The 26,085-nt window shown below is 46.8% G+C and overlaps 1 protein-coding gene across 1 annotated transcript in view; it reads left to right on the top strand.

The window, feature by feature from the left end:
• PGM2 (phosphoglucomutase 2) overlaps positions 1-26,085 on the top strand; it is a 936,504-nt gene that overhangs the window by 257,609 nt on the left and 652,810 nt on the right. Inside the window, exon 7 of the mRNA XM_069631820.1 lies at positions 16,641-16,830. Within this exon, the coding sequence (XP_069487921.1) occupies positions 16,641-16,830 (190 nt within the window). The remainder of the gene's footprint in view (positions 1-16,640; positions 16,831-26,085) is intronic.

Below are 26,085 nucleotides of genomic sequence, written 5' to 3'. Positions count from 1 at the left end.
ACACCATTTGTGTAAGCACTACTGCTCACGGATCGGGCGCAGAGCGCTCGATCCGTGGGCAGCAATGCCACTAGACACCAGCAATGTCTTTACAGTGCGGGGGGAGGTGGGGCTGCTTACTAGGTAAGCGGCCCCCTCCCCCTGAGGCCCCAAAGCATGGGAACACATGTATGAAGACGCCTGGGGGGAGATGGGTGACCATCTGCCCCCAGGGATGGGGGCTTAAAAAAAAAATGGAACAAAAAAAAATGCAATGGGAAAGGGGAGCGGTTGGAGACCCTAGGCACCAGAAATTTTTTTTTTTGATGGTGTCGTTGGACAGGGGAGAATCTCCCCTTTCCAACGACACCTTGTGTAAAGTATTGATTGCCTCGGATCTGGCGCAGGGCGCTCGATCCATGGCTAGCAATGGCCACTAGACTACCAGGATCCCATTTAGAAGGGGAGAGGGGGGCTGCTTACTAGGTAAGCGGCCCTCTCCCCCCTCTCCCCCCGAGGCCCCAAAGCATGGGGCCACATGTTTGGAGACCCCAGGGGTGGGCGCATAGGAGATGAAATTTTTTTTAAAAAAAATAGAAAGCAATGGGAAAGGGGGAGGGGGTTGGGGACCACTAGCCACCACTGATTTATTTTTAGGACATGGAAGGGTGGTGGCCCTCTCCGTTGTCACCCTCCCAGAGGGGCAGATTTCTCACCCCAGGGAGGGGTACATGAGGTGACCCCCATTCAATGGGGGGGAGAGGGCCACCAGGAAAGTGTGGGCAGGCCCCTCAAACGAAGGGATACTGCGAGGTAGGGCCCCCCTGGGGCAGATGGGAGCCCATCCACCCCTAGGGAATAAAGCAGATGGAAGCCCATCTGCCCCTAGGGAATGGGGCAAAGAAAATAAAAAATAAAAAAATGTCATGGCTGGTGTTGGCGAGAGTGACCCCCCCTCCACCCCACTGGACCACCAGGACCCCCCCCCCCCCACCCCACTGGACCACCAGGGAATTTTTTTGATGGAAAGGGGTTGTCCCTCCCCTTTCGTCCTCACCCAAAATGGACTTGGAGTCATGTCATGCAGCCCTCCCTGGGGGCAGTTATCTGCTCTTAGGAAGGGCCATTTAACCCTAGGGAGGGCTGCATGAGAACCCTCCTCTGATCTGCCGCCAGGGCGTACTGTACTGAATGAGATGCCCCCCCTGCATTTGGTGTGGGGGGGAGAGGGTCACCCCCTCATTACATTAGAAAATGTCCTGCCGGTTTAGGGTGCCCCACAGCCCCCCTTAAAGGGCAGCTTGCCATTTTCTATTTTTTCTTTGTTTACAAACGTGCCTTGGCTCAGAGGGGCACATTGATGTGCCAATCTGGCCCTAGGGTGCCCAAAGCTTACTGCCCCAACCACTGGGGGGCCTGTCACACAATTTTGGTGGCCCTCTCCTCCCCACCCCAAAATGGAGGGGGGTGTACCTCAAGCAGCTGTTTATAGGAGCCCCTGGGAGGCCTGCATGAGGTGCTCCCTCCACCCATTTGGGGTGAGGGGGGAGAGGGCCACCAAAATTGTGGGATAGGCCCCCCTGTGAGTGGGGTAGTAAGGTTTGGGCACCCTGGGGCCAGATTGGCACACCAATGTGCCCCTCTGCGCCAAGGGGAGTTGGGTTACCAAAGGAAAAAAGTGAAAATGGTGGACCGAATTTTAGGGGGGCTGTGCAGCACCCCAAACCGACAGTGAATTTTCTAATGGGACTGGGTGGTGACCCCCACCCCCTCGCCCACAATGGAGTGGGGGCCATGTCATGCAGCGCTTCCTGGGGCCAGATATCTGCTCCTAGGAAGGGACACCTGAGCCCAGGGAGGAGTGCAGGACAGCCCCCCCCTTATCTGCCCCCAGGGAGGGCTACATGAGATGCGCCGCCCCTCCAATTGTGGTGGGGATGGAGAGATGCACCCCCCCTTCACATTATAAAATTCCCCCGCTGTGTAGGCGAACACGTGTTTCGGTGAGTGGACAGAGGGAAATGTCTATAATGTCTATGAAATTGGCTGGAAATGAAGACAATTCTCAGACATTTCGCTCTGGCCACCCACTGAAACACACCGCCAACAACACATGGCCTACCTTCCCGCATCCCCACACGTGTCCCGATGAAAACTGTACCTCACATGTGTGGGTGCACCTACCTGGGGCGCAAAAGGAAAAGGATAATCCACTGCTAACCCCAAGCCTTTCTGCACAGCACATTTTGTACATGTGGGCAACCTACAGATTTGGGCCTAGGGTGTCGAAGCCAGCAAGGAAAACAGGGAACCCCATGCATTTCCTAAAAGAGGACACCTGTGGGAATGCACAGAGGTCTGACTTGCGCGAAGCGGCCCAGAATTGCCCACACAAACAAAATGTGCTGTACCGAAAGGCTTGGGGTTACCAGTGGGTTACCCTCTTCCTTTTGCGCCCCGGTAGGTACACCCATGTGCATTTCAGAAAAAAGGACACCCGTGGGAATCCACAGAGATCTGACTTGCGCAAATCGTCCCAGAATCTATTACCCAGAACCCCCGGAAAAGTCCAAATTTAGGGGTAAAAAATAAAAGGTTCAGACATTTGACTCTGTTCTCCCACCGAAACACGCCGCCAACAACCGATGTCATACCTTCCTGCATTCCCACAGGTGTCTTGTCGAAAACGGTACCTCACATGTCTGGGTGCACCTACCGGGACGCAAAAGGAAAAAGGCTACACCACTTGTAACCCCCAAAGGGTTTGGGGAGACAACTACAGATTTGGGCCTAGGGTGTCCAAGCCACCAAGGAAAACAGGGAACTCCATGCATTTCCAAGAAGAGGACATCCATGGGAATCCGCAGAGGTCTGACTTGTGCATATCGGACCAGAATGTATTACCCAGAAACCCCGGCAAAGTCCGAAATGTGACGAAAAAAATCCAATTTCTGCACATTTCACTCGACTCACCCACCGAAACAAACCGAAACAAACCGCCAACAACACATGGCCTACCTTCCCACGTTCCCACAAGTGTCCCGATGAAAACGGTACCTCACATGTGTCTTTCCGACAGCCGAATTTCACGATTTTTTCAGGTGGGCACACCATAGGGTGTCCAAGTCACCAAGGAAAATCCCAAATTTCTGCCCTTTTTGCTTATTTTCTCTCACCCCTCACATCATCTTAGGAGTGCTGGGTGGCGTTACGACTGCCTACATGTGGGAAAAAAGGGGCCAAATTTGGCTGAGATATCTCATGCAACAACAAAGTTACAAGGCATTGAATGGCGACATACTGAAATCGCCAAAAAAGGCCTAGCCACTGGGGGGAAAAACCCATGGCACTTTCTGTGTGCCACCCCCAATGGGTATAATCTGAATTAGAGAAACAGAGTGTATTTGAAGTATATTTTAAGTGTTATATGTTTTTGCTCCCTTCTGAAGAAGGCTTATATAACTGACTCAAATAAATTATTTTTATCAAGAAACCTGGAGTCGCAATGTTTATTTGAATAGTTGTCATTGTGAAACTCTGTGTTACAACCTTACCCCTCTTGAGATAAGCCTGGCTGCTCAGCCACACTACCAACCTGTGTAGTACAGACTTATACCAAAGGTTGGGTTACCTATTACCAGGAGGACAAGGCTGGTGCAGTCTCCCACAGGGTACTGCATACAATCTTGCCTAACAACAAGTATGTCAAACCTCAAAGGTTCAGGATGACAGCTCTTCAAGAGGTAATCCCACTTATGCAGTAGGGGGATTACATGGCCACGTTGGACATGAAAGATGCATACTTTCATATTTCAATGTTGCCAGCGCACAGAAAGTACTTCAGGTTGATGATAGAGGACACCCACTATCAGTTCAAGTTTCTCCCCTTTGGCATTGCATCGGCCCCAAGGGTGTTCACAAAGGCACTGGTGGGAGTGGCGGCTCACCTGTGCAGGCAGTCCATCCAGTCTATCCCTTCCTCCACGACTGGCTCATAACGGGGGATTCGTACGGAGCATGCCAAACAAATACCCAAAAGACAGTAGATCTCCTCTTTGACCTTAGGATTCCCGTTCAACGAAAAGAAATCCAGCCTGACCCCCAGCCAAGTCAAACAGATTCTGGGGGCTCTAATTAGAACAGAAGACTGGCTTGTCTTCCCCTCCAATGAGAGGGTCCAAAACATGCTGTTCCAGATCCCTCACTATGTAGCCAGGTACGCAAAGCCATGTGGCTGCTGGGGATGGCTTCCTGCGTCTTCCTAGTTCCTCACGCTCGTCTGCGCATGCGCCCCATGCAAGAGTGGCTCTCGAGCCAATGGTGCAGGCCAACGGCCAGTGTGATGATCTAGTGGTTTTCTCGTTGGCCCTCGTTCAGTCTCTGCAGTGGTGGTCAAGGGAGAACCTTCTGCTTGGAAATACCTTCACCATCCCCGCAGTAGAGGCCACTCTCACCACAGACGCATCTGTCGGGTGGGGGGGGCTCGCCTCCTTCAACAGACAGTGCATGGCGTGTGGTCTCCAGGAGTAGCGTCCAATCGCATCAACCTGTTGGAACTGCTAGCAGTGTTCAAGGCCCTGAAGGCTTTCTAGACACACCTCCAGGGGAGGGCAGTTCTAGTCCTCACGAGTAGCGGCTACAAGAGGACATTTTAATCCACGTCTTTGCAGAATGGGGCTTTCCAGAGATCAACTTGTTCGCCACTCTGGAAAACACCCATTGCACAGGCTACAACTCCAGATACCCACAGAACCGTTCAGAGGGGAACAGTCTCTGGATAACATGGTCCGGGAGATTTGCCTATGCATTTCCCTCGATTTCCTTTCTCAACAGGATATTGATATAGATATTTAATTTCTATCGCGCTCGTACACAAGTGTTTCAGAGCGCGACAAGGCAAGGGAGGGGAACAGGGGAGAACAAAACCGCGATCTTACTAGGCCCAGTGACATTGAGAACGTGCAAGTGCATGGGAGAGGGGGAGGGGAAAAGTGCATGGAAGGGGGAGAAGTGGAAAAGTAGTGGAAAAGGATAGTGCACAAGATGCAGCAGGAACCAGTCCCGATGATCCTGGTGGCCCCTATGTGGGGCCGCCAGCTTTGGTTCTCCCATCTCATGACAATGTCACTCTAGCCACCCAGGAAACTGCCATACCCTTACAACATGCTGTCCCAAGATCAGGGACTGACGCTACACCCGTGCCCCCAATACTCAACTTAGCAGCCTGCTCCTGAAGTCCTAGAGTTTGGGCGCCTGCATATCCCCCAGAGATGCATGGACATACTCAGGGAGGCACGGAAATCTACCACCAGACATTGCTACTCCAGTAATTGGAAGCACTTTGTTACCTGGTGTAATACCAAGGCAATCAATCATATTAATTGCTTTCCTAAAGATATTGTCCTGTACATAACTTGCCTGTTCAGGACTGGTTTTCAATTCTCTAAAGGTCCTCTTTGCTGCTCTTTCGGCGTCCACCATGTCCCAGATCAGGGTTTTGTGGTGGAAGGTTCCTGTGATTAAAGCCTTTATGGAAGGGGTAAAGAGACTTTTCCCCCCATCTCCAACCCAGCTCCCTGATGGGACCTGAACGTAGTCCTTTCCAGACTAATGGGAACCCCCCCTTTGAACCATTGCACAAGGGTAGCCTTAAGGCACTTGCCTACAAGACTGCATTCCTAGTGGCCATCACATCTATAAGGAGAGTTAGTGTTGAGTTTTGGTTCTTATTAACTTTAGAAAAGGTCAAACTTACTTTAAGTTAACACAGTGCAACTCAATGACATTATGATGTAACCAGATTCTAACTGGAATGTATTGATGTGCTTATTCTGATTAGAATGCTGTCTTCCTGCATTGCTGATCCAAGTCCTCCGAAGCCTCCCTCCTCCGACACAGCAGGCGAGAGGCAGGCGGAGGGAGCGGCTTATCCGGCAGAGGTCTGCGGCAGCCAGAGGAAGCGGCTAACCCGGCTGAGGTCTGCGTGAGTACTGCACCCGCGGGTCCTGTTAGCTGCATTTGGGTGGCATTTGGTGGGTCACTGTAACGGCCCACCGCGGTCTGGCTCGAGGCCTCCTCGCTAACGGAGGCTCGCGCTTGTGCGGCGCGCACATCTGCGCGAGTGACAAAGAAAGTTCGCCACGGCGCTGACGATTGACCACGCCCACCTCACTGCTGATCACTCGCCAGCCCTCATTGTTGCGTCACGCCCAGCAGAGTGCTGCCATTGGCTGGGATAAGGGTATTGGCTACTCCGGATCTCCCGTGTGACTCTCTGTACTAGTGTGAAAGTTCGCCAAAGCCCATTTTCATCCACGGATTAACTCGAAGTTTATTTAAAGGGGTACACGCTTAACAAATTAAAAGGTTGTTCTTAAACACCTGCACAATATTGTTATCCCCAACTCTGCATGCCACTGCTAAAACAAAAGTAATACAAGCAGTTTTAAAGCAGTCCAAAGAGAGTTGTAAAAGTGAAAGTGAAAAAGTACTGTTCTTTGTTCATTTCACTTTTCTTGACTTCAATTGTTTGTGGCTCCACAGCCAACCACACACATCCCAGCCTCCGGATTCTATTGTGTGCATACAGTGTTTCTGTCCAGGACAAGACATGACCTCTATTCCACCTCCTCTTCCTTTTGTCAGCGAACCGGGCCGTCCTGTCATCCCATGGGATCGGTGGAAAGATGTATTTGAGAACTATTTGGTGGCCATGGGTGGGGACAGATTTCCCGCTGCGCGGAAGAAAGCTCTCCTTCATAATCTCGGCACTGAAGGGCGCAGAATTTATGATGGACTTCCTAGAAATAGAGACCTTGGAGCTGGTGATATGGATGAATACTCATTTGCCCTCAAACAACTTCGGGACCACTTTGAGCCAAAGAAGAATGTCAGTTTCGAGCGGCATAAATTCTTTCAGAGAGTTCAAGAGAAATCAGAATCTGTGGAATCATATGTTGCCTGTCTCAGATCATTAAGTTATACGTGTGAGTTTGAGCAGCTAGCAGATTCTCTCATCAGGGACCAACTAGTCAGATGCACAAATAATCCAAGAATTCAGGAGAAGTTACTTGCAAAAGATATGGTCCTTCAAGAGGCAATTGAGATGGCGAGAAGCATTGAACAAACCTCGGAGTACGTCAAGGAACTCAAGATTGACAAATCAAATTCTGATCAAGCCTCGGTGTGTGTGGTGGATCAAAAGAGGAGGGGTAATTCCTCTACGATAAGGAAAGGAGTTTGGAATGCAAAAGGCATGTGTTCTCGCTGTGGCAGCTCCAGACATGGAATGAATTTTCCCTCATGCCCTGCCAAGTATGCAGACTGTTTCAGATGTAAAAGCAAGGGTCATTTTGCAAATGTGTGCAAAAATAAATCAATCAACTGTGTGGAACCCAAAATGTTGAATCATGAGGAGGGTGACATCAAGGCAGGATACCATGTTCATCAAACTTCTACCATACAAGAGATGACCCCTAAACATGTGTTTCAGATTTCGGAATTGTCCACTAATACTAAAGGCCCTGTGGACACGTTCTGGATTGATGGGGTTGAACTCTCAATGAAGGTGGACTCTTGTTCACCATGGTCTATCATATCCAGGGACACATTGAGAAATGTTCTAAAACAGGATGATGCCGTTATTCTTCCCACCAGCATTAGAGTATGTGGATATGGAAACTCTGATATAGATATCGTCGGCCAATTCTCTGCAGGAGTATGCTACAAGGGTAGAAACTGTCAAGCGACATTCCTTGTGGCGGAAAAGGGAGCTTCCTTACTAGGATGGGAAGAACAGAAGAAATTGGGTATAGTAGTACAAGCCAGTGCATCTGTTCCAGTTACAGTTGCCGAAGTGGGGGATTTCTGGACGAAGGAATTCCCTGAAGTGTTTTCTGAGGGACTTGGCAAACTCAAAAACTTTGAGCATCACATTAGATTGAAAAATAATGCTCAACCTGTTGTGCATAAGGTTCGCCAAGTGCCATTGAAGATGAAGGCGCAACTTAAAGAAGAACTTGACAGCCTGATGGTCAAAGGTGTTATTGAACCGGTAGTAGCTACAGAATGGCTGTCCCCCATCGTTCTGGTTACTAAAGCCAATGGCAAAATGAGGTTGTGTGTCGACTTACGCAGTCTCAATAGGAACATTGTAGTTGAAAGACATCCCTTGCCGAACATTTCGGAAATTCTGTCCACACTGGGAGAGCCTAAACTGTTTTCCATTATTGATCTTTCTTCTGCATACCACCAGGTCCCGTTGTCTGAGGAGTGTCAACAGTTAACTGCATTTATTACTCCGGAAGGTGTTTTCATGTATAAACGTATGCCCTTTGGCTTGGCCTCAGCGGCATCTGTCTTCCAAAGAGTGATGGAAACGGTGCTTGAAGGCCTTAGCAACGTAACTGTATTTCAGGATGACATTCTTATTTTTGCCAAGAATATTGTTGAACATGACAATGCTTTAAGATCTGTTTTAATTAGACTTAAGGATGCTGGTTTAACTGTACAAAGAGAAAAATGCAGAATTGCCATGACAGAAGTAGATTATTTGGGGCACAAGATTTCTTGCAATGGAATTTCTCCTAGAAAGTCCTTGGTGGATAGCATTGTGAGTGCTCCCCATAAGGAACAATTGCGGTCGTTCATGGGGTTGGCGGAATATTATCACAAATTTGTTGAAGGGTTCTCCAATATCTCGTCTCCTTTGAGAGATTTATTGAAGAAAGGTTCCAGATATGTGTGGTCGGATGAATGTCAGAAAGCCTTTGACAAAATTAAAGAGGGCATAGTAGAAGCACCCTCTTTGGGTGGGTTTGTAGCTGGAAGGAAAACGGTGCTTGCTGTGGATGCGAGCATGTTAGGGCTTGGGGCCGCCCTTTTTCAGTATGAAGGGAGCATTGAACATGTCATAGCTTTTGCCTCCCGGCCACTGAGGGGAGCGGAGAACAACTACTCTGTGGTGGAGAGAGAAGCTTTAGCAGTGTCATGGGCAATAAGCCATTTCAAATTCTTTCTATGGGGCCAATCGTTCACTGTAAAAACAGATCACAAACCTTTGGTTCAGTTGTTGGGCAGTGCCGACTGGACTAAAGGTTCGCCCAGGATATCCCGGTGGATGATTGAGTTGTTGGCATATGATTTCAGGATGGTGTATGTTCCTGGTGGTGAAAATGTAATTGCTGATTGTCTTTCAAGACTACCTGTTCAGGCCAGAGATTTCAAGAATGCGAATGTGGAGTCTACTGTTAGCATTTGTGAAATGGTGCACAATGCGATAAGTAAAGAGGAATGGGTGTCTGCTGACAATCTGGATGAAGTATTGGGCCAAATAAAAGTCTGGGTCAAAGCAGGTTGGCCCAGAAAGGATCTGGTGGAGAGGAAGTTTGATGCGTTTCAAAATGTCAAGGAGGAATTGAATTTGTCAGAGGACGGGTCTCAACTCAGAAAAGGGATGAGGATTATTCCGCCCTATGAAATTAGATCCAAGCTAGTGGACATAGCCCACCAGGGCCATCTGGGGATGGGGGGCACTAAAAGACACATAAGGCAATCATTTTGGTGGCCAGGGATAGATAGTGAAGTGGAGAGACGTGTCAGAAAGTGCAAGGAATGTGAAAAGAGTGATAAAAGTAAAGTTGTCAGGGATACCCCGTTAAGGCCGGGTTAGTGTCCCAGCAGAGCCTTGGAGGAAGTTAGCAGTGGATTTGATGGGACCCATTCAGGAATTAGGTGGAGATTTCAAATACCTCATTGTCCTAGTAGATTATCACTCAAAATGGGTTGAGTGGAAACCTATAAGGGAGGCAACTACTTCACAAATGATCACTTTCTTTGAGGAAGTGTTTTACAGGGAGGGGTTTCCCTCAGAGCTCATCTCAGACAATGGGGTCCAGTTTTGTTCGGACAGAATGGTGGAATTTTTTAATAGATATAGTATCAAACATTACAGGACAGCATTGTACCAACCCAGAGCGAATGGCTTGGTTGAAAGAATGAATAGGTTTCTTAAGGGTGGATTACAGTTGGCCATGGCATCTGGATTGAAGTGGCAGACGGTTCTTACGGAGATGGTCTGGAGCTACTGTGTAACGCCACACTCTGTTACTGGTATCTCACCTTTTTCATCTCTCAAGGGTAGACACCCTGGGACAAGGTTGTGTCCGGGTTGGCTAAACCTAGCGAAGAGTATACATGTTGACAGAGAAAAAGTCATGGATCTAGTTAGGGAGACTCAGAATGAGTACAAAGTTCGTTTTGATGCAAAAAAGTCTACTGGAGGAATGATTTGGTCTATTGGGGACTGGGCGTACATCAAAAATCCCAGAGTATCTCCTAAATGCATCACTAGTAAATTTATCGGTCCCAAGAAAATTGCAGCCATAAGGGGGAATGTTGTTATAATGGACGGTGGTGAATGTTGGGCAATGTCTAGACTTGCCAAAAGCAATAAGGTTGTTAGTGAAGGAAGTGAAGAGCCGGACCAGAATTTGTCTTATGAGGAAGAAGCTCTAGTGCCTGGATCTAATGCAAGTAGAGTAGTGAATTTTGAGTGTGACCGCAATATTAACACTGATAGTGGTGTGAAAGCAAACAGAGTGAGGTACAGACCAACTAAGTTTAATGATTATTACTTGGGTTAAATGCTTCTGTTTAAGGGAAGGAGATGTGTTGAGTTTTGGTTCTTATTAACTTTAGAAAAGGTCAGACTTACTTTAAGTTAACACAGTGCAACTCAATGACATTATGATGTAACCAGATTCTAACTGGAATGTATTGATGTGCTTATTCTGATTAGAATGCTTGTCTAAGTTTTCTTTTGTATGTAAAAGCAGTTGGAGCCTGCCTCTTGAGGAGGGCGCCTGCTGTGTGTTACTTTCCACGATACTTATAATAAATCTTCAATCAAGTGTGCGTTTGGCCGTGACTTAACAGTTAGTGAACTGCATGCCCTTTCAGGGCCCCTTTGTCACGATTCACAAGGACAAGGTGGTTTTGCGCGCACACACACCCACGCTTTGCGCCCACATTTATCTGGAAGTTGCATGTAAACCAGTCCATAGAACTGCCCACTTTATTCCAAAACCCGTTACTTGGCAGAAAGGAGCCTCCACACACTAGAGGTGAGGAGAGCGGTAATTTACTATCTTGAAAATACAAAGCCTCTACGAAAAACAAACCAGTTCTTCGTATCAGTGGCAGCTGGTAGAGAATGGGACTGTATCTCTAAGTCAGCTGTTTCCAAGTGGATCGTAAACTGCATCACACTGTTTCTCTCTTGCCAAGAGAGATCTACCCTTCACGCCTAGAGCTCACTCGATTCTGGGCACAGGGGCTACCATAGCATTAATTGTCAATGGTCCTCTAGATTCCATTTGCAAAGCAGCAACTTGGAGTTCTGTGAACACTTACACAACACTACTGCCTAGATACCCACTCAAGGTCTGATTCTCAGGTGGGGTAAGCAGTGCTAAGACATCTCTTTGCTACTGTTCCTTCACACATCCCACCACCATCTCTGGGTACTGCTCGCTAGTCTATGCACAGCATGGGTTTCTAAGCAGATCTACAACCATCAAAAGACATACACTACTCACTGTAATCATATTTCTGATGGTTTTATCTGCTTAGATTCACATGCAACCACCCTTCCTCCACTCTTGGAGTAGAAGGAACATAGACTTCTTACACCTTCTCTCTCCTGTACTCGCTCACGCAAACTATAAGGCTCCCTCACGGCAGAAAAAATACAACTGGTGGGACCTGGATGCGTGAGGGATTTTTGGTACACTACACGCCACGTTGGGGATAGTGTTACAGTCACACCCATTTCAATGTCCCTTTTCGATCTTCGAAAAAAAGATGCAACACTCTGCGATTACCACTAGATGTCAGACTATATGCACAGCATGCAAATCTAAGCAGATACAATCATCAGAAATACGATTACGGTGAGTAATGTATGTCATCCCTCTATCCTTAAGAACAGTAATTTTTTAAGGATAGCCAAAGAATCTCAAAGGAGAACCGAAAGGGTTCCCAGCAACACTGCACTTAGGGTGCTGTGTGCTACAAAAATTAAACAGATGCCTTTAAACACATGGATGAAAGCAGACTCCATAACAAAAGTAAAACGCAGGGAACAGAGTTCCAAAATGTCGGAGCACATAAGAATGAATGAGGGGAAAAGGCCTCCCCTCATTCAGGATATAAAGAAAAAGGTCCAGAAGTCCAGCAAAAAGTGCTGGCGATTTCACTAGGAGACGAGTTTAAGCATAAAACTGATAAATCTCACTAACATGACTAATCCCAGGTTGGAATTCTTCAGCTGTTGCCCATTTGCGCTGCCCTACAGGATAAAGTAGGTTCCCTCAAAGTTCTGACTGGAGCATCTGTTGACCTATCGAAAGGTTCAGCAATGTGTACCACGCTGCTGCTGTGCCTGGGTCTGCTAGCATGAAGGCTGTGGTCCTTCAACCTAGTCTGAGTCACTGGTCCCACCCTTCCGTCAACAGGAATGTTGGGTAAGATTTTCAAATTGATGATAAATCTTCCTGACCTATGTCAACCCCAGAACGTTTTACTTTACTGGTGAATACATTTTCCTTAAACCTCAGTGAGTGCAAACCTTTTTCCACACTCAGTGTTTTACTCTTTTTTTTTTTTTTTTTCTTTATGGGTGTCATTTTTAATACTCTCCATATTTTTTATAGTATCCTCTTTAACAACTTTTGGTAATGCCTTTTTATTGTTGCAGGGTGGCCCTTAGGGCTCCCCTTTAACTTTCTCTGTTTAACCTTATGAGAACTACTGTTCCCAAGGGTACAAAGGATTTTTGGAACCCTTTTACATTTTTTTCGGTGAAACCAGCACACACCACCTTATGAGGAGTGCTGGGGAGATACATTGTATCTCCTTCTTTTAATTGTAACATTTATCTTACAGGGGCAAGCTTACTTTTAATGGCTCATGGCAGTGAACCTTTAACTATATTGGTGAACCTGTACCATGGGCTGTTTTAACAGCCCCGGTAAAGGCACCCATCGGTGCTCATTTTACCAAAATGGCCCCTGTCTTCTTTTCTTCCCCCCTATTCAGTGTTCTTTGTCCTTTCTTGTTCCTTCTCCTGACCACCACGGTGGGAAAATCCTTTGTGGTAACTTTATCTTTGGTGGGAGTCCTGTGGACTCCTCGCCCAGGCTCCAGAGTGTCTGAAGGCAGGAAGCGAGGGAGGAGTCCGAAGCTGTGCAGCCTTTTGTCTTCCAACCTGACTGCGAGAATCCAGTTCAGACTGGGAGGCTGGCAGTCTTAAAAGGACCGCCAACCCCCCAGGTTTGAATGTTGCATGGCTGTTTGATTGGCTGGGTTCCTGCATAAAAGTCAGATCCTGGAAACTGAAGGGGTAGTCGACCACTGGTACCAAATCTGAAGAGCAAGGTGAAGAACTTGCAGCTGAAACCATTTCCAGCAACTGGAGAGCCTTATGTGCAACCTGAACCTGATGTTACCCTTCTTTCCAATCGACCTGTGGACTCCGAACACGATGGCCCCCACCCAGAGCCTGCTGAGACCCACTGGACTCAAGAAGACCTGCATTTTGAGCCATTGCATGTTGTGCTGTGACCTTGCAGGGCTGCAGTACCCAATACCCTAGGACCTCGAGCAATTGTGCAGTGCATAGTCTTCCGAATTCCTCATCTTGCTGAAATTTTGTGGGCATCCTGCTGGACCTCCATAGACCTGAATCGAGTCTGAAAAGTCCCCTCACCAGAGTGCTGGACCTTTGAAACGACGAGAATCCGACCAGCGATATTCTGTCTTCTGTGCTCCTGTAAAGGCACCAAATCCATAGAGCTGCATCCAGCCACGGAGAAACCTTTGACTGAAGCCTTCTGTGTGGATCTCTGCTGAAAAAGCCCATCCAGGGTCATGTCTTCTGTCCACCTGACAAGGATTGCAGCATCTGGATTTTTGCCTGCGGATCCTGAAGTCCTCCTGCTGCAAAATCTTCTAATGTACTGAGGTACTGTGCTGGCTTGGGTATTTACTTACCTTAAGTCTCTTATGATTCCTGTGTAGTTTTGAGGTGTTTTCTGTGATTGGGAGGCATCTCGCCCAGTTCATCCAGGCCCACTACTGGAATCATCCTAGGGTGTCTTCTCTCAAGTCCCTGGGCCCTCAACTAACTCTAAAGTAAAATACTTGTTTGAATAGTCTTCCTCTGGAACTTTGCCTGCAACTGAGCCCTTTCTTACCCTGCCTACAGCTGGCTCCTAGACTCTAGGGTCCCTCTTCTGCCTCTGAGAGAACTCATGTACTAGACTTTGGAAGGGCTGAATACTTTAAGGCGTCTGCCTTGAAAATAAATCCAAGTTTTGAAAATGTACTTACTTGTTAATGAATTAGTTGGTACCTGCAGCTCTGAGAGTGTAGTTACAAAAAGTTATTACTTACCTTAGATATGTTTTGCAATTCCGAAAAGTATATATAGGATTTACTTACCCTGAATAAGCTGTGTGCCTTCTTAAATATGTATTCTCAAAATCTTACTTTCTTTCGAAACTTTCTCAGCATTCTAACAGAAAGTAGATGGAAGGTTAAATTACTCACCTGTGAATTGGTCCCCCTCTTCCCAAAAGTAATGCTGTTGGTTTCACTTTATTATTCTGTTAGGATAATTGTAGGAGTGTCCCCAATTGGATCTTGCTTCCCCTGACTTGCTGTTAGCCTGTCCAGAATAAGTCTGCCTTAGGTTATACTGATCCTTAAGTTGCTGATAGTCCCTTTAAAAAAGTATATAGGTTTTACTTTCCTGTGTTAGCTGTGTGCCATCCTAAAAACAAGTTAGAGTTATTGCTTACGTTCATCTCTGAAAAGCAAACTGTAATAGTATATTACAACATTAGATTTTACCTGCCTAGAATAGCTGTGTGCAATTCCTGAAAAGTGTTAAGTGTAGCTAACCTTGATCTGCCTTGAGCCATCCAGAAATAGTGTCATACGCTCCTACTGAGCTGAGACTGTGCTTCACTGAGCTGAAAAGTGTAATGGGATTTTACACCAAAAGGTCCAACTCCCCTAGAAATAACTGCGTTATCCTGAATGAGAGTTATAGGTTTATACTGTTCCTGGAATAAGTGTTCCACTATTCTGAAAAGTATATTGTCCAGTTGACTTACTATGTGATTTGTTGCTGAGCGTCACAGTGCAACTGATTTGGTGTACTACCCTGTATTACTGTAAGTAATCCAAACGGAACTATTGGTTTTGACTACCCTCGAAATATTGTTGGGTGTTCCAAATAAGTTTATATGCTTCGGTATGTGTACCTGCAAGCATAGTGTTGAATTTCTTTTATAATGTTTTTATATGATCTGTTCTAGTACTTATTTCCCCCAAGATTAATCTGGGCCTACTTGTATTTAAATAAACCATTTATTTGTACACTACATACTGTGTCAGTGTTTCTTTGGACCATATGTGGATTACAATTTCTGTGTACTGATTCTACAGCCCTCTCGACCTCCTGAGATAAGCCTGGCTGCTATGTCTACACTACCATATACTCAGGTGGTATAGCCTTATACTAAGAAAGGAGTCTTATATTTTCTCAGTTGAATGGTTTTACTAAGCCCTTAGCTGGACTTCATAGGAGCTGTCCTAACAAGTGACTCCCCCGGCAGTCCTTGTGCCTGGAAGCACAACCCGTAGAAGCCATTTGATCGACTAACCTATGCATGTTCATCTCCTGGACCTTTTACGTGGCCTCCAGCAGCCTTGCAGCATCTTGGGTGTTTTCCACCTCTTGATCTGACATGGTTTCTTTTCTTCTGTGCCTGGGGGCTCCAAATGCAGTCCTATCTCCACGGCCTCATAACTTGATCTACATCAAAATTCTTTAATCATCCCTCAATCTTTTTTGTGGTTCATTTGTGCTGGATCTCCACTGGAGGGGTTCGTAGTCTACCTTAGTTTTACACATAACAAGAAGCTGTTTGGCTTTTTCCTGTTGGTTTCTATAACACTTTTAAAATGTTCCTATTGGTTTCTATGATAACACTTTAAAAACTATACTGAATCTTTTTAAAGTATTGGTAAAAATTACCTGCCTGCAAGGAATTGCTAAATACTTGTGTTTTGTTGCTGTTCTTTATTGATATCACCTTATTGTTTTTAATACTCAATTACTAATTTTCTATTTAATGTAGATATTTATTTTAGGCACTACTTTCATAAGTTGACTATATTTGTTTCGTATTCTATGTGGACATTCCATTGTCGGAGGGTAAACTGTACTTTACTACCACTACTCATCTTCTGAGAGTGAAGCGTGGACTACACTGCCAATTATCGCTGTAAGAGTCCTTAATAACATAAAGGAAAACAACAATGAGTAGATCTTCTTAAGCCATCACCAGAGGACACTTGTAAAATCCTCCTAACTGTATCAACAGATCTTTTCTATACTTAAGACAACATTTCCATTTCCTATACCAAAAATAAATGATGGCATAACTATAAACAAATCTGTTCCTTTGGTATGATAGACAGCATGCAGAGATAGTTGGATAAGAGGAATGTCTGTCTGTGAAATTGCAAAACTGTGAATGTGGACACTCTATGAAAATGGAATTGATCATCCTTCATATTTTGGATTGCAGGGAAATGAATACAGCGTCCACAGTGAAATTTGTGCACACATCTGTGCATGGGGTGGGTCACGTGTTTGTTCAGTCTGCCTTTGAAGCTTTTGGCTTTGCGCCGCCAATTGCTGTACCTGAACAAAAGGAGCCTGATCCAGAGTTCCCAACTGTGAAATACCCTAATCCTGAAGAGGGCAAAGATGTCTTGGTAAGTATAGTGCATATTTATGTATGATTCAACTGGGGGTGATCGAAAAATGACATTGTTAATCATAAATCTGTTTTAAAAGCAATCCTCGTTTTTTAATAATCCTTGTTTTTTCAAAATTCTTCATTTCTTCAATGTATTTTTATAATTAATGATTGAGCATTTTTCTGTTTAATAGGTCCTTGCTGTTAGGGAGAATGTTCCTTTCGAATGGATTGTGCCCTCTAATGTATTCCACATCTTTGAAATGCAATGTCCACAGCTGTGCAACTTCGGAAATATTTCGGCAGAGGGCGTCCTGCGTCGATGGCGTCGGGACCTACGTTGAGCTGCTGGGAACCCCGACGAGACCTCAATGGACGTGTTTGGGGATATGATTAGGGACCTGAGAGAGGAGTTAAAGATCTCTCATAGAGACTGCAAAGTTATATAAAAGAATGGAGGAACTGAGTGAGAAGGTAACTAGTTTACAGAAAGCAGAGGTTAGGAGAGCAGCTGTTCCTAGAACTCGAGGTGATCCTCCACTGCTGATCAGGGAGGATGAGGATAGTTCTCAGGCATGGAACAGTGGAGTTGTAGGAGGCGCTATATAAATAACACATCATTATCATTATCTGCATGCCAGTTCTGTTGACAGCTCCCAAGAGGTATGGGGTGAGAGGCCAAAAGGTTTCAAACTTTTTGCACTCAGTGCAAGCTTCATTTTCTAAGTAGGCCTGAGATATTTTCTTCAGATACTGCAAAGGTTTCTTTTGTCATGTCATATTTATCTGGTGAGGCAGCTGCATGGGCTGGGTTGTTGATTAGTCAGAGACATTTAGTATTGGGAAATTTTGTTCTCTTCCAAGAAGAGTTTCAGAAGATGTTTGATCGGCATCGGGTCTCTTGAGGTGGATGGATGGGGAGCTGTTAAAACTTCGGCAGGGTGGACGAGATTTGGTTTCTTATATCATGCAATTTAAGACGCTAGTGGCCGGATGAAAAAAGGTCTTCACTCTTATATAGGGGGTTAAAAGAGGAGTTGAAGGATGCTCTATCTACTATAGTGAATAGACCTACGTCATGTGATGAGTTGATGGACTTAGTTATTCAGTTGGATTTCCCTCTCAATGAGAGAAGGGTAGTGCGTAAACAAAGTCTTGGAGATGTGAGGAGTGTGGGTAGAGGGGAGCGCCCTTCTAGAGTAGAATTTGTAAATTAAGAATTCAGAATCCATGGAGTCGAGTTAAGAGGGTCAGATCAGGGTTCTAAAGTGAGAGGGCCTTTAACTAAGGAGAAAAAGGAGAGGAGACAGATAAATAAATTGTCTATATTGTGGTAGGGGTGGTCACTTTCTTGGAAATTGCTCTTACGCCCCAAAGAGACTTGTCATCTCGACCATAAAGGAACAGCAAGTGGCGAATACCCTTCAAGCAAGGGTTCCGCACATTACAGTGAATGTATCCTTGTTAGTCAAAGCAGTTTTAAAAGGATCTGGGCCGGTAGTCCTCGATTCGGGAGCCACAGGTAACTTCATGGATTGGGGTGTGGCTAAGGCTTTAGGAATTCAGTTAAACCATAAGGAGGTGGTGGAACAGGTAAGGGCGATGGATGGAACCTCGCTTTCATCCGGTCCTATCACCCATGAGACTGAGTTGTTCTTTGCGGATTATGATTTTGTAGTCACTTTCAGACCAGGGAAGCTAAATGGAAAGCAGACGCTTTGTCTCGCCAATTCCCGGGAAGTGAATCAATGAAGGGTGAATGTGTTCCTCAACCTTTTGATTGCATCAGAGCGTTTCGTATTGGCTGGAACTGTAGTTGCTTGGAATCTGGCTGAAGAAATCCAGAAGGTGATGACGGTGGAACAAATGATAGAATGGGAGCGGCAAGATACGGTTCGCAGTATTAAGAATGGCCTGCCATATTTTGATGATCGATTATACTTACCATCTTTGGAATTAAGAGAGCATGTGTAAAAATATTGCCACAAGTCTGTTATCTGGGCATCCTGGTTTCAGGAAAACCTTGGAATTAGTCAGAAGGGAGTTTTGGTGGGAAAGAATTCGACAGGATACATTGAACCTTGTGAAAATATGTTCTGTTTGCGCTCAGGCTAAGCATCCGACGGGGAAGCCCATGGGTTTGTTAGAGCCTCTTCCAATTCCTCCTCGTCCTTGGCATACTTTGGCTATGGATTTCATCTCTGACTTGCCAAGGAATCAAGGGTGCTCATCTATCTTGGTGGTAGTCGATCTTGTGTCTAAAGCAGGACATTTTATTCCCATTAAGGGGGAGGTTACTGCAGAAAGTCTGGCTCAGAACTTTCTTCAAGGGGTGGTCAGGCTGCATGGTTAGCCCAGTAGGATCATTTCTGATAGAGGTCCTCAGTTCATTTCTAAATTTTGGAGGTCGTTTTGTAAGGGATTGGGAATGGAGGTTAGATTAACTTCGGGTTATCATCCCGAGACGGAGAAATACCTAAGGTGTTATTTGAATGAAGACTCAGAATGGGTAGATTTAATTTGGCTGGCTGAGTTTGCATATAATAATTGTGAAAAAGATTCGTCTGACTCCTTTCTTTTTAGGTAGAGGTTTTTATCCTCGTTTCCTTACTGATAATATAGAGAGGGAAGAAAAGAATCCGGAGGTTGGGATTCGTTTTCAGACTATGAGAATGAACTTAGAAAGAGCTAAAGAGTCTTTAATGCAAAGCAAGGTTGGATACAAAAGGTATGCTGATGTAAAAAGAAGGTTGAGTCCCCAGTATAACGTGGGAGAATTGGTTTGGCTGTCAACAAAACATTTGAGAATTAAAGGGAGAAATAAGTTTAGTCAGCGGTATGTAGGTCCTTTTGAGGTGGAGAGAGTGATAAATTCTGTTGCTGTGAAATTGAAATTGCCAGCAAGCTTGAAGGTTCATCCTACATTTCACGTAAGCTTGTTAAAACCGGTACACCAAGGGACTATAACCGGTACACCAAGGGACTAGATTGAGGGTTTCGCCGGCTCCTGTTTTGGTTGAAGGAAGGTTGGAAGAGTTTGAAGTTAAGTCCATTTTGGATTCTAGAAGGATGAGAGGAAAGTTGCAATATCTCATTGATTGGGCAGGATGTGGACCAGAGGAGCGCACCTGGGAGGATGTCGGTGATGTTCATGCCCTAAGTTTCATAAGAGATTTCCTTGTAGGCCAAGCCCTGGGACAGGGCTTTGAGGAGGGTGTATTGTCAGGGCTGCTATAGTTAGGCTATGTTAATTAATCTAAAGATAGGAGTTTTGACAATCTTGTCTAGGGTGTTATTATTTCATGAGAGTTATGCTTTAACTTTGTGTCTAGAGGTGTGACAAGTGCCCAAGCCAAGATGGAGGGTCTGGTCAACGATATGATTGGTTGAGAATTCCTTTTGTTCTGGAGGTAGGAGTTCTCAACTGCCTTTCATTGTTAGACTTTAACTGAGCAGGATATGAATTTTGGAACAGCTGTATTTGGGCCTACCCTAGGGCCATAACGCCAAGATTAAGTGAGCCTGGAGGAAGATATCAAGAAAGACCATAATTGCTAGAAAGACTATGAGCAGGGAACGTTCAATCAGCAGTTTCCAGAGATAAGGGCCAAGTTTATTCAATTTCCATTTTTTCCTCCTTAAAAGTCTGAGAACCGTAAACTTTATTTTTGTACAGGCAGCTTTCGGTTCTTAAAAGATTTATCATTCATCGTCAACATGAATATATCTCAAAGGAAGTAATCAGACTGGTTTGTTGGCAAGCGTTTATTTTTTCTAGCATGCGCGAGCTCGTGTTTATGAGCAGTGTGTTAGTCAGCTCGCACGGCTCGATACTCCGTTGAACTTCTTACCCGGAGTTAAAACAAAGTACATATTGTATTTGCTTAGCACTCAGCATCCAAGACGGAGAATGCAGCTCTGATCAGCTGTTTTCTTCCCCGTCGTGCGCAGAGCTTTGGGAAGCAATGGTAGCTTTGTAACTGTTTTAGTTCTGCGGTTGCCGTAGCCGCCCGCGTGGTTTTTAATTTCTCTCATCTCATGTTATAAGAGATGAAGAGACAACAGCAGTTGCTCACGTATGCGATGTGTTGGTCCATACGCATCAGAAATTCCAAGTGCGTGTTTTAAGTAAATGCTTCCTCTTCCTAGAACTAAGCTGGCAGGGAGGCATCTTGAGCCCAATCCACTGATGGGAATAATTTCTAATGAAAATCGTTTATCCAAGACATTGACAATAATTTGCTTGGCAGGTCCAATAGTAGGAGCAGTTTTTTTTGTTTTTGTTTTTAGCGCTGTGACTTCTTTGAGCCCTCCGTGGAGACAGGAGCGCGGGAACAATTAGACTGATGGACAATTCCTGCTTGTGACTAATCAACTATTTTGAACTCTGCACTTTCTTCTTGAACGTTGAGAGCATTTACTGAAAGTACTTCTTCAGAGGAACAGTATCAAGTACAAAGTAAACAGTGAGGCAAGAACCCTTTTGTTTTGATGAAAGAGCTTTCATTTGGTGTGACATGTAAACTTAAAAGCCTGAAGCTCTTTTCTTAGGAGTGAAGTCTTTTCCTTGTAACGCCATAAACATTGTAAAGTCTTCTATTCATCACCGCTAAGGGTCATTACTTCCTCCAAGCAAGAAGCGGAGGACAAACGGGTACAAAACAAATGTGTCAGTTCAGTAAATTCAGGGAATGTGTAGAAGGACTTATTTGATGTTGTCTTAACCTATGCTTCCATCCTTTGCTGTCGATTATCCTGAGGGTCCGGAGGGAGTCTGTTCTTTATTACCTGTTGTAAGAGTAGTTGAGTGTTCCATGCCTTTGAGGGTCTGGTGGGGCTCAGCAGCTTCCGCAGATCGGCCAAGGTGAACCCTGACAGATTTTGTCTTCTAACGTATTCCACATCTTTGACATGTAATTTCCACAGCTGTGCTACTTCGGACATTTTTCAGCAGAGGTCGTCCTGCGTTGATGGCGTTGGGTCGATGTCCCTCGAAGGCCTCCGTCGAGGGCGACATCACCGGATGTTATAAATAGGATGCACGGCGCCTGTAGCCTCAGTTCCGTTTTTTCCGCAAACGTGGTTGCTTCGAGAACTCGGCGCTCCTCTTGTATTCTTTGTGAATATGTCTTCTTCATCTACCCCTCTGACTCCGCGTTCTGGCTTTAAAACTTGCCGGGACTGTAAGTCTAAGATGTCGATTACGACCTGCACCGCATTTGTTTGTGATGTCTGGGCGAGAGTTATGACACTGACGACTGTTCAAAATGGCAGTCGCTGACTGCTAAGGCCTTGCGAGAGCATAAGGGGAAGTTACAGGTAGGTCGGGGGAATTACTAAACCCAGTAAGTCCTGAAAATCTGCAAAAGGGATGTCTACCGACGCTTCGAGGGGTGACTCTCCTCGACGGAAGGAGTCCCGGGGATCTCGATCCCAGAGTGGGTCCAGCCACTCGTCCTCCTCGTCTAGGCACTCCCGGAAGCGGCGTCACCGGTCGCCTTCCCCGTCCTCATCAGATGATGGCCCCGCAAGGAAAGTGGCTTGTCCCACTAAGTCCTCGACTCCGGAGGAATGGGAGACTTTCAGGGAGCAGATGCTGGCGATTTTTCAATCCCAGGGCACAGTTCCCTTCACGCCTTTGGAAGAAGCTGGCAGGGAACGGTTTCGGTCCGATGCTCGCGTGCCTTTTGGGCTCCAGTCCTCGACGCGATACTCATCGGGAACCGTTGAGGTCCCGTTCAGACAAGGTTCAGGTTGATCGCTAGAGACATGCTTGATCCAGGTCTCAGTCTTCGTCCCCGGTGAAACCGTAGAAATCTGGTAAGGGCTCGAGGTCGGTGTCGACTCAGTTGGCGCTGTGTCCGTCAGATACGGAGATTGATGCTTTGCCTTCACATCAGCCCTTGGCGCTGTAGTTGACGCCGAAGCCGTCGGCGCCCTCAACGCCTTCGGGGCCATTTGGCTGGAATTTGCCGATGGAGATCCCTGGTACTGTGAATCCTCCTAGAAAGGCTAAATCCAAGTCTGTGAAGCCTGTTCGGAAATCCAGACTCACTTCTGTCCCTAGGCAGGAGTTCTTTCTTTCTCTGGATGATATCTATGAGGATGAGGAGAGGTCAGATTTGGAATTTGACCCTTTTGAGCCTGATGTGGCTCCTGTCTTTTCCAGGGCCAGTCAGTTGGAAGAGTTACATCAATCACTACATGATGCCAGTGGCTTAGACACTTCTCCTGAGGTGGAGTCTGGCAGGCCTGAATCTGGGGCTCATGCTGAGTCCTCTTATAGGAGACTGATGGCTAGGGTTACTGAGTATCTTGCTTGGTCTAGTCCTCCGGATGCATTTGCTCAGGATGACTTGACTGATATTTTGGATCAAGGTCCGTCCACTGACCTAGTGGTGCCTTTTCATTTGACTTTACAAAAAAGGGTGGCGGCTGCTTGGCGGACCCCAGAGTCTCTTCCGGCGGTTAACAAGTCGTTAACTAAAAAATACTGCCTTTTCAGTAGCGACCCCAGCTACCTATCCACTCACCCCACTCCCGAGAGTTTAGTGGTTCAGGCGGCTACGGCCACCTCGAGGCAGGTGGCGTACCCTACCATCCCTCCTGATAGGGACGACAAGTGATTTGATGGTTGGTCACACAAGGTGTTTTCTGCAGGGAGTATGGCGCTGAAGTCAGCCAACTCCACTTGTGCCGTAGCAAGATTTTCACACACTCTGTGAAATTGCGTCTCTCTAGTGTCTGAGCATATTCCCGAGGGGGAAGAAAGGGATGGGTTCCTTGCTCTCCTGCAGGGTGGCAAGGATGCCATGTGTGAATCCCTTCAGTCTGGGTTGGACACGCCCGACAGTGTTAGCCGGTCCATGGCTGCGAGCACAGGTTTGCGTGGGGTTTTGCTCCAGATGTACAGGTCGTCTTGTGAACATGCCCTTTGATGGCTCTCATTTGTTTGGCAGCAAGGCTGACAAGAGTCTTGAGGTTGCAGACCTCCAAAGCTGCTGCTAAATCTTTGAGTGCAGCAGTGCGTCAACCTCCACCTTTTCGTCCCAGGGGACAACAGTGGAGTGGAGGTTCCTTTTCGTTACTACTCCTCTTTTGGTAGGAAGAGAGGAGCCGGCAATCAAAGGGGTCAACAAAGAAGTACCCGTGGTGGTCTAGGAAATAGAGTTGCCAAAGCTGCTCAAGCAGCAGCCTCTTTGCCTTCAGGCGCTGCAACAGCCGCTCCAAAACAACTGAGGCCATGTTCCATTGTTCACCGGTCGAGGGCAGACTGTCTCAGCATCTTGAAGAATTGCGAGCTATTTGGATGCGTGGGTTCTGGAGACCATAGTCCACGGCTACTTCCTTCCCTACCTAAAGCAGCCTCACGACAATCCACCAGGGAGTCTCTATTTGAAGCTTCCGGATCCGCTCCTTGTCCAGGAAATCTTAAGCCTGCTGGAGAAAGGCGCTATAGAACTAGTGCCTGTAGCGGAGAGGAACAACAGATGGTATTCCCCATATTTTTTGATTCCAAAGAAAGACTGGGGACTGAGACCCATCTTGGACTTGCGTTGGTTGAACAAGTTCCTCCGGAAGGACAAGTTCAAGATGGTCACTGTTTCTCAGGTCCTTCAGGCCCTTCGTCTTCAAGATTGGTTGGTGTCTCTGGACCTGCAGGATGCTTACTTTCATGTGCCGATTTATCCAACGCACAGAAAGTACCCGAGGTTTGCGGCTGGCAGCTTGCACTTTCAGTTTCAGGTCCTGCCATTCGGATTCACCTCCGCCCGAGGGTCTTCACCAAGCTAATGGGGGTGGTGGTAGCGTATCTCAGGCGAGGGGGGGGAATTCACGTCTACCCCTACCTGGACGACTGGCTGATCCGAGCACGTGCTCCCGAGCAAGCTCTGGATCATCTCATTCTCACCTGCCACTCCCTCCACAAGCTGGGCTTCTCCCTCAATTTCATGAAGTCGCATCTGACACCTTCCCAACAGCTCCAGTACATCGGGGCTGTGTTGGACACTTCCTTGGGGAAGTGTTTGCCTCCCAAGGTGAGGGCAAACACTTCATCACATTGTACAGATGGTGGACCAATTTCAACATGCCCAGTCTTCCGGCTTTTGTTTCCTTAAGGTTGCTTGGCCTCATGGCATTGTGCATTTTTCTGGTACCAGAGGCCAGACTGCAGATGAGATCCCTGCAATGGGTTTTCAAGATACTGTGGTCCCAATTCTCGGGCAAAATGTCGGATCCCGTTCAGGTTCCACACTCTGTCTCGCAGGATCTTCTGTGGTTGGCCAGCGAAGGGAATCTAATGAAGGGGGGGCCATTTTGGCAAACTTGTCCGGAGGTGACGGTGGTGATGGACGCCTCACTCACTGGATGGGGGGCTCATGCCAATGATTTGACTGCCAGCGGTCGTTGGTCTCCGTCGGAATCCAAACTCCACAACAACCTGTTGGAGCTGAGAGCCATCAGGCTGGCCCTGAATGCTTTTCTGCCGTATGTGTGGGGGAAGAGTGTTCTGATCATGACGGACAACACAGTGGCCATGCATTAAATCAACAAAAATGGGGGGGGTAGGGTCACTCCCGTTGTGCAAGGAGGCAATGCAGCTCTGGTTCTGGGCAATCCAGCAAGAAATTTCACTCTCAGCAGTTCATCTGACCGGGGAGGAGAATGCTGCAGTGGACGCTCTGAGCAGGCAGAGCACGATCTCTCACGATTGGGAGTTGGCTCAGGAAGTCCTTCTGAAGATCTTCACCCTTTGGGAACCCCACAAGTGGATCTGTTCGCGACCAGTGCAAAGCAGATGTGCGAGAGAGTCTGCTCAAGGGAATGTCCTCCTTGAGGAGCCTTAGGGGACGCATTTGTCGTGGATTGCTCATTCCCACTTGTGTACGCGTTTCCTCCAGTCCCCGTCATTCCTCAAGTGCTAAGGAGGTTGCAGAGGTTCGGATCCTACATGATCTTCATTGCTCCTGATTGGGCCAGGAGAGTGTGGTACCTGGACCTTCTAGAGATTTCATCTGTCTTCCACACTGTCTTCCCTACCAAGAGCATCTGGGGTGGGGGGGAACTGGGACTGGAGTTGGGGGGGGGGGGGGTATGGAGGTGGGACAGGGGATGGGGGGGTTGAGTTCTCATCCAGAGGGCAAGACTCCCAACCTTCATGCTTGGTTTCTGAAAGGTGGGGATATAAGGATTGGGAGCTCCCGGATGACGTGAGGGAGGTGTTGCTTTCGGCCAGGCAACCGGCATCCAGATCCCTGTACCGTTGGCG

This window comes from Ambystoma mexicanum, chromosome 6q (assembly GCF_040938575.1).
Source record: "Ambystoma mexicanum isolate Mex_15411 chromosome 6q, UKY_AmexF1_1, whole genome shotgun sequence".
In the NCBI taxonomy this organism is placed as follows: domain Eukaryota; kingdom Metazoa; phylum Chordata; class Amphibia; order Caudata; family Ambystomatidae; genus Ambystoma; species Ambystoma mexicanum.
Note: the sequence above shows the minus strand (reverse complement) of the source record. Positions and strands in the feature narration are given on the sequence as shown.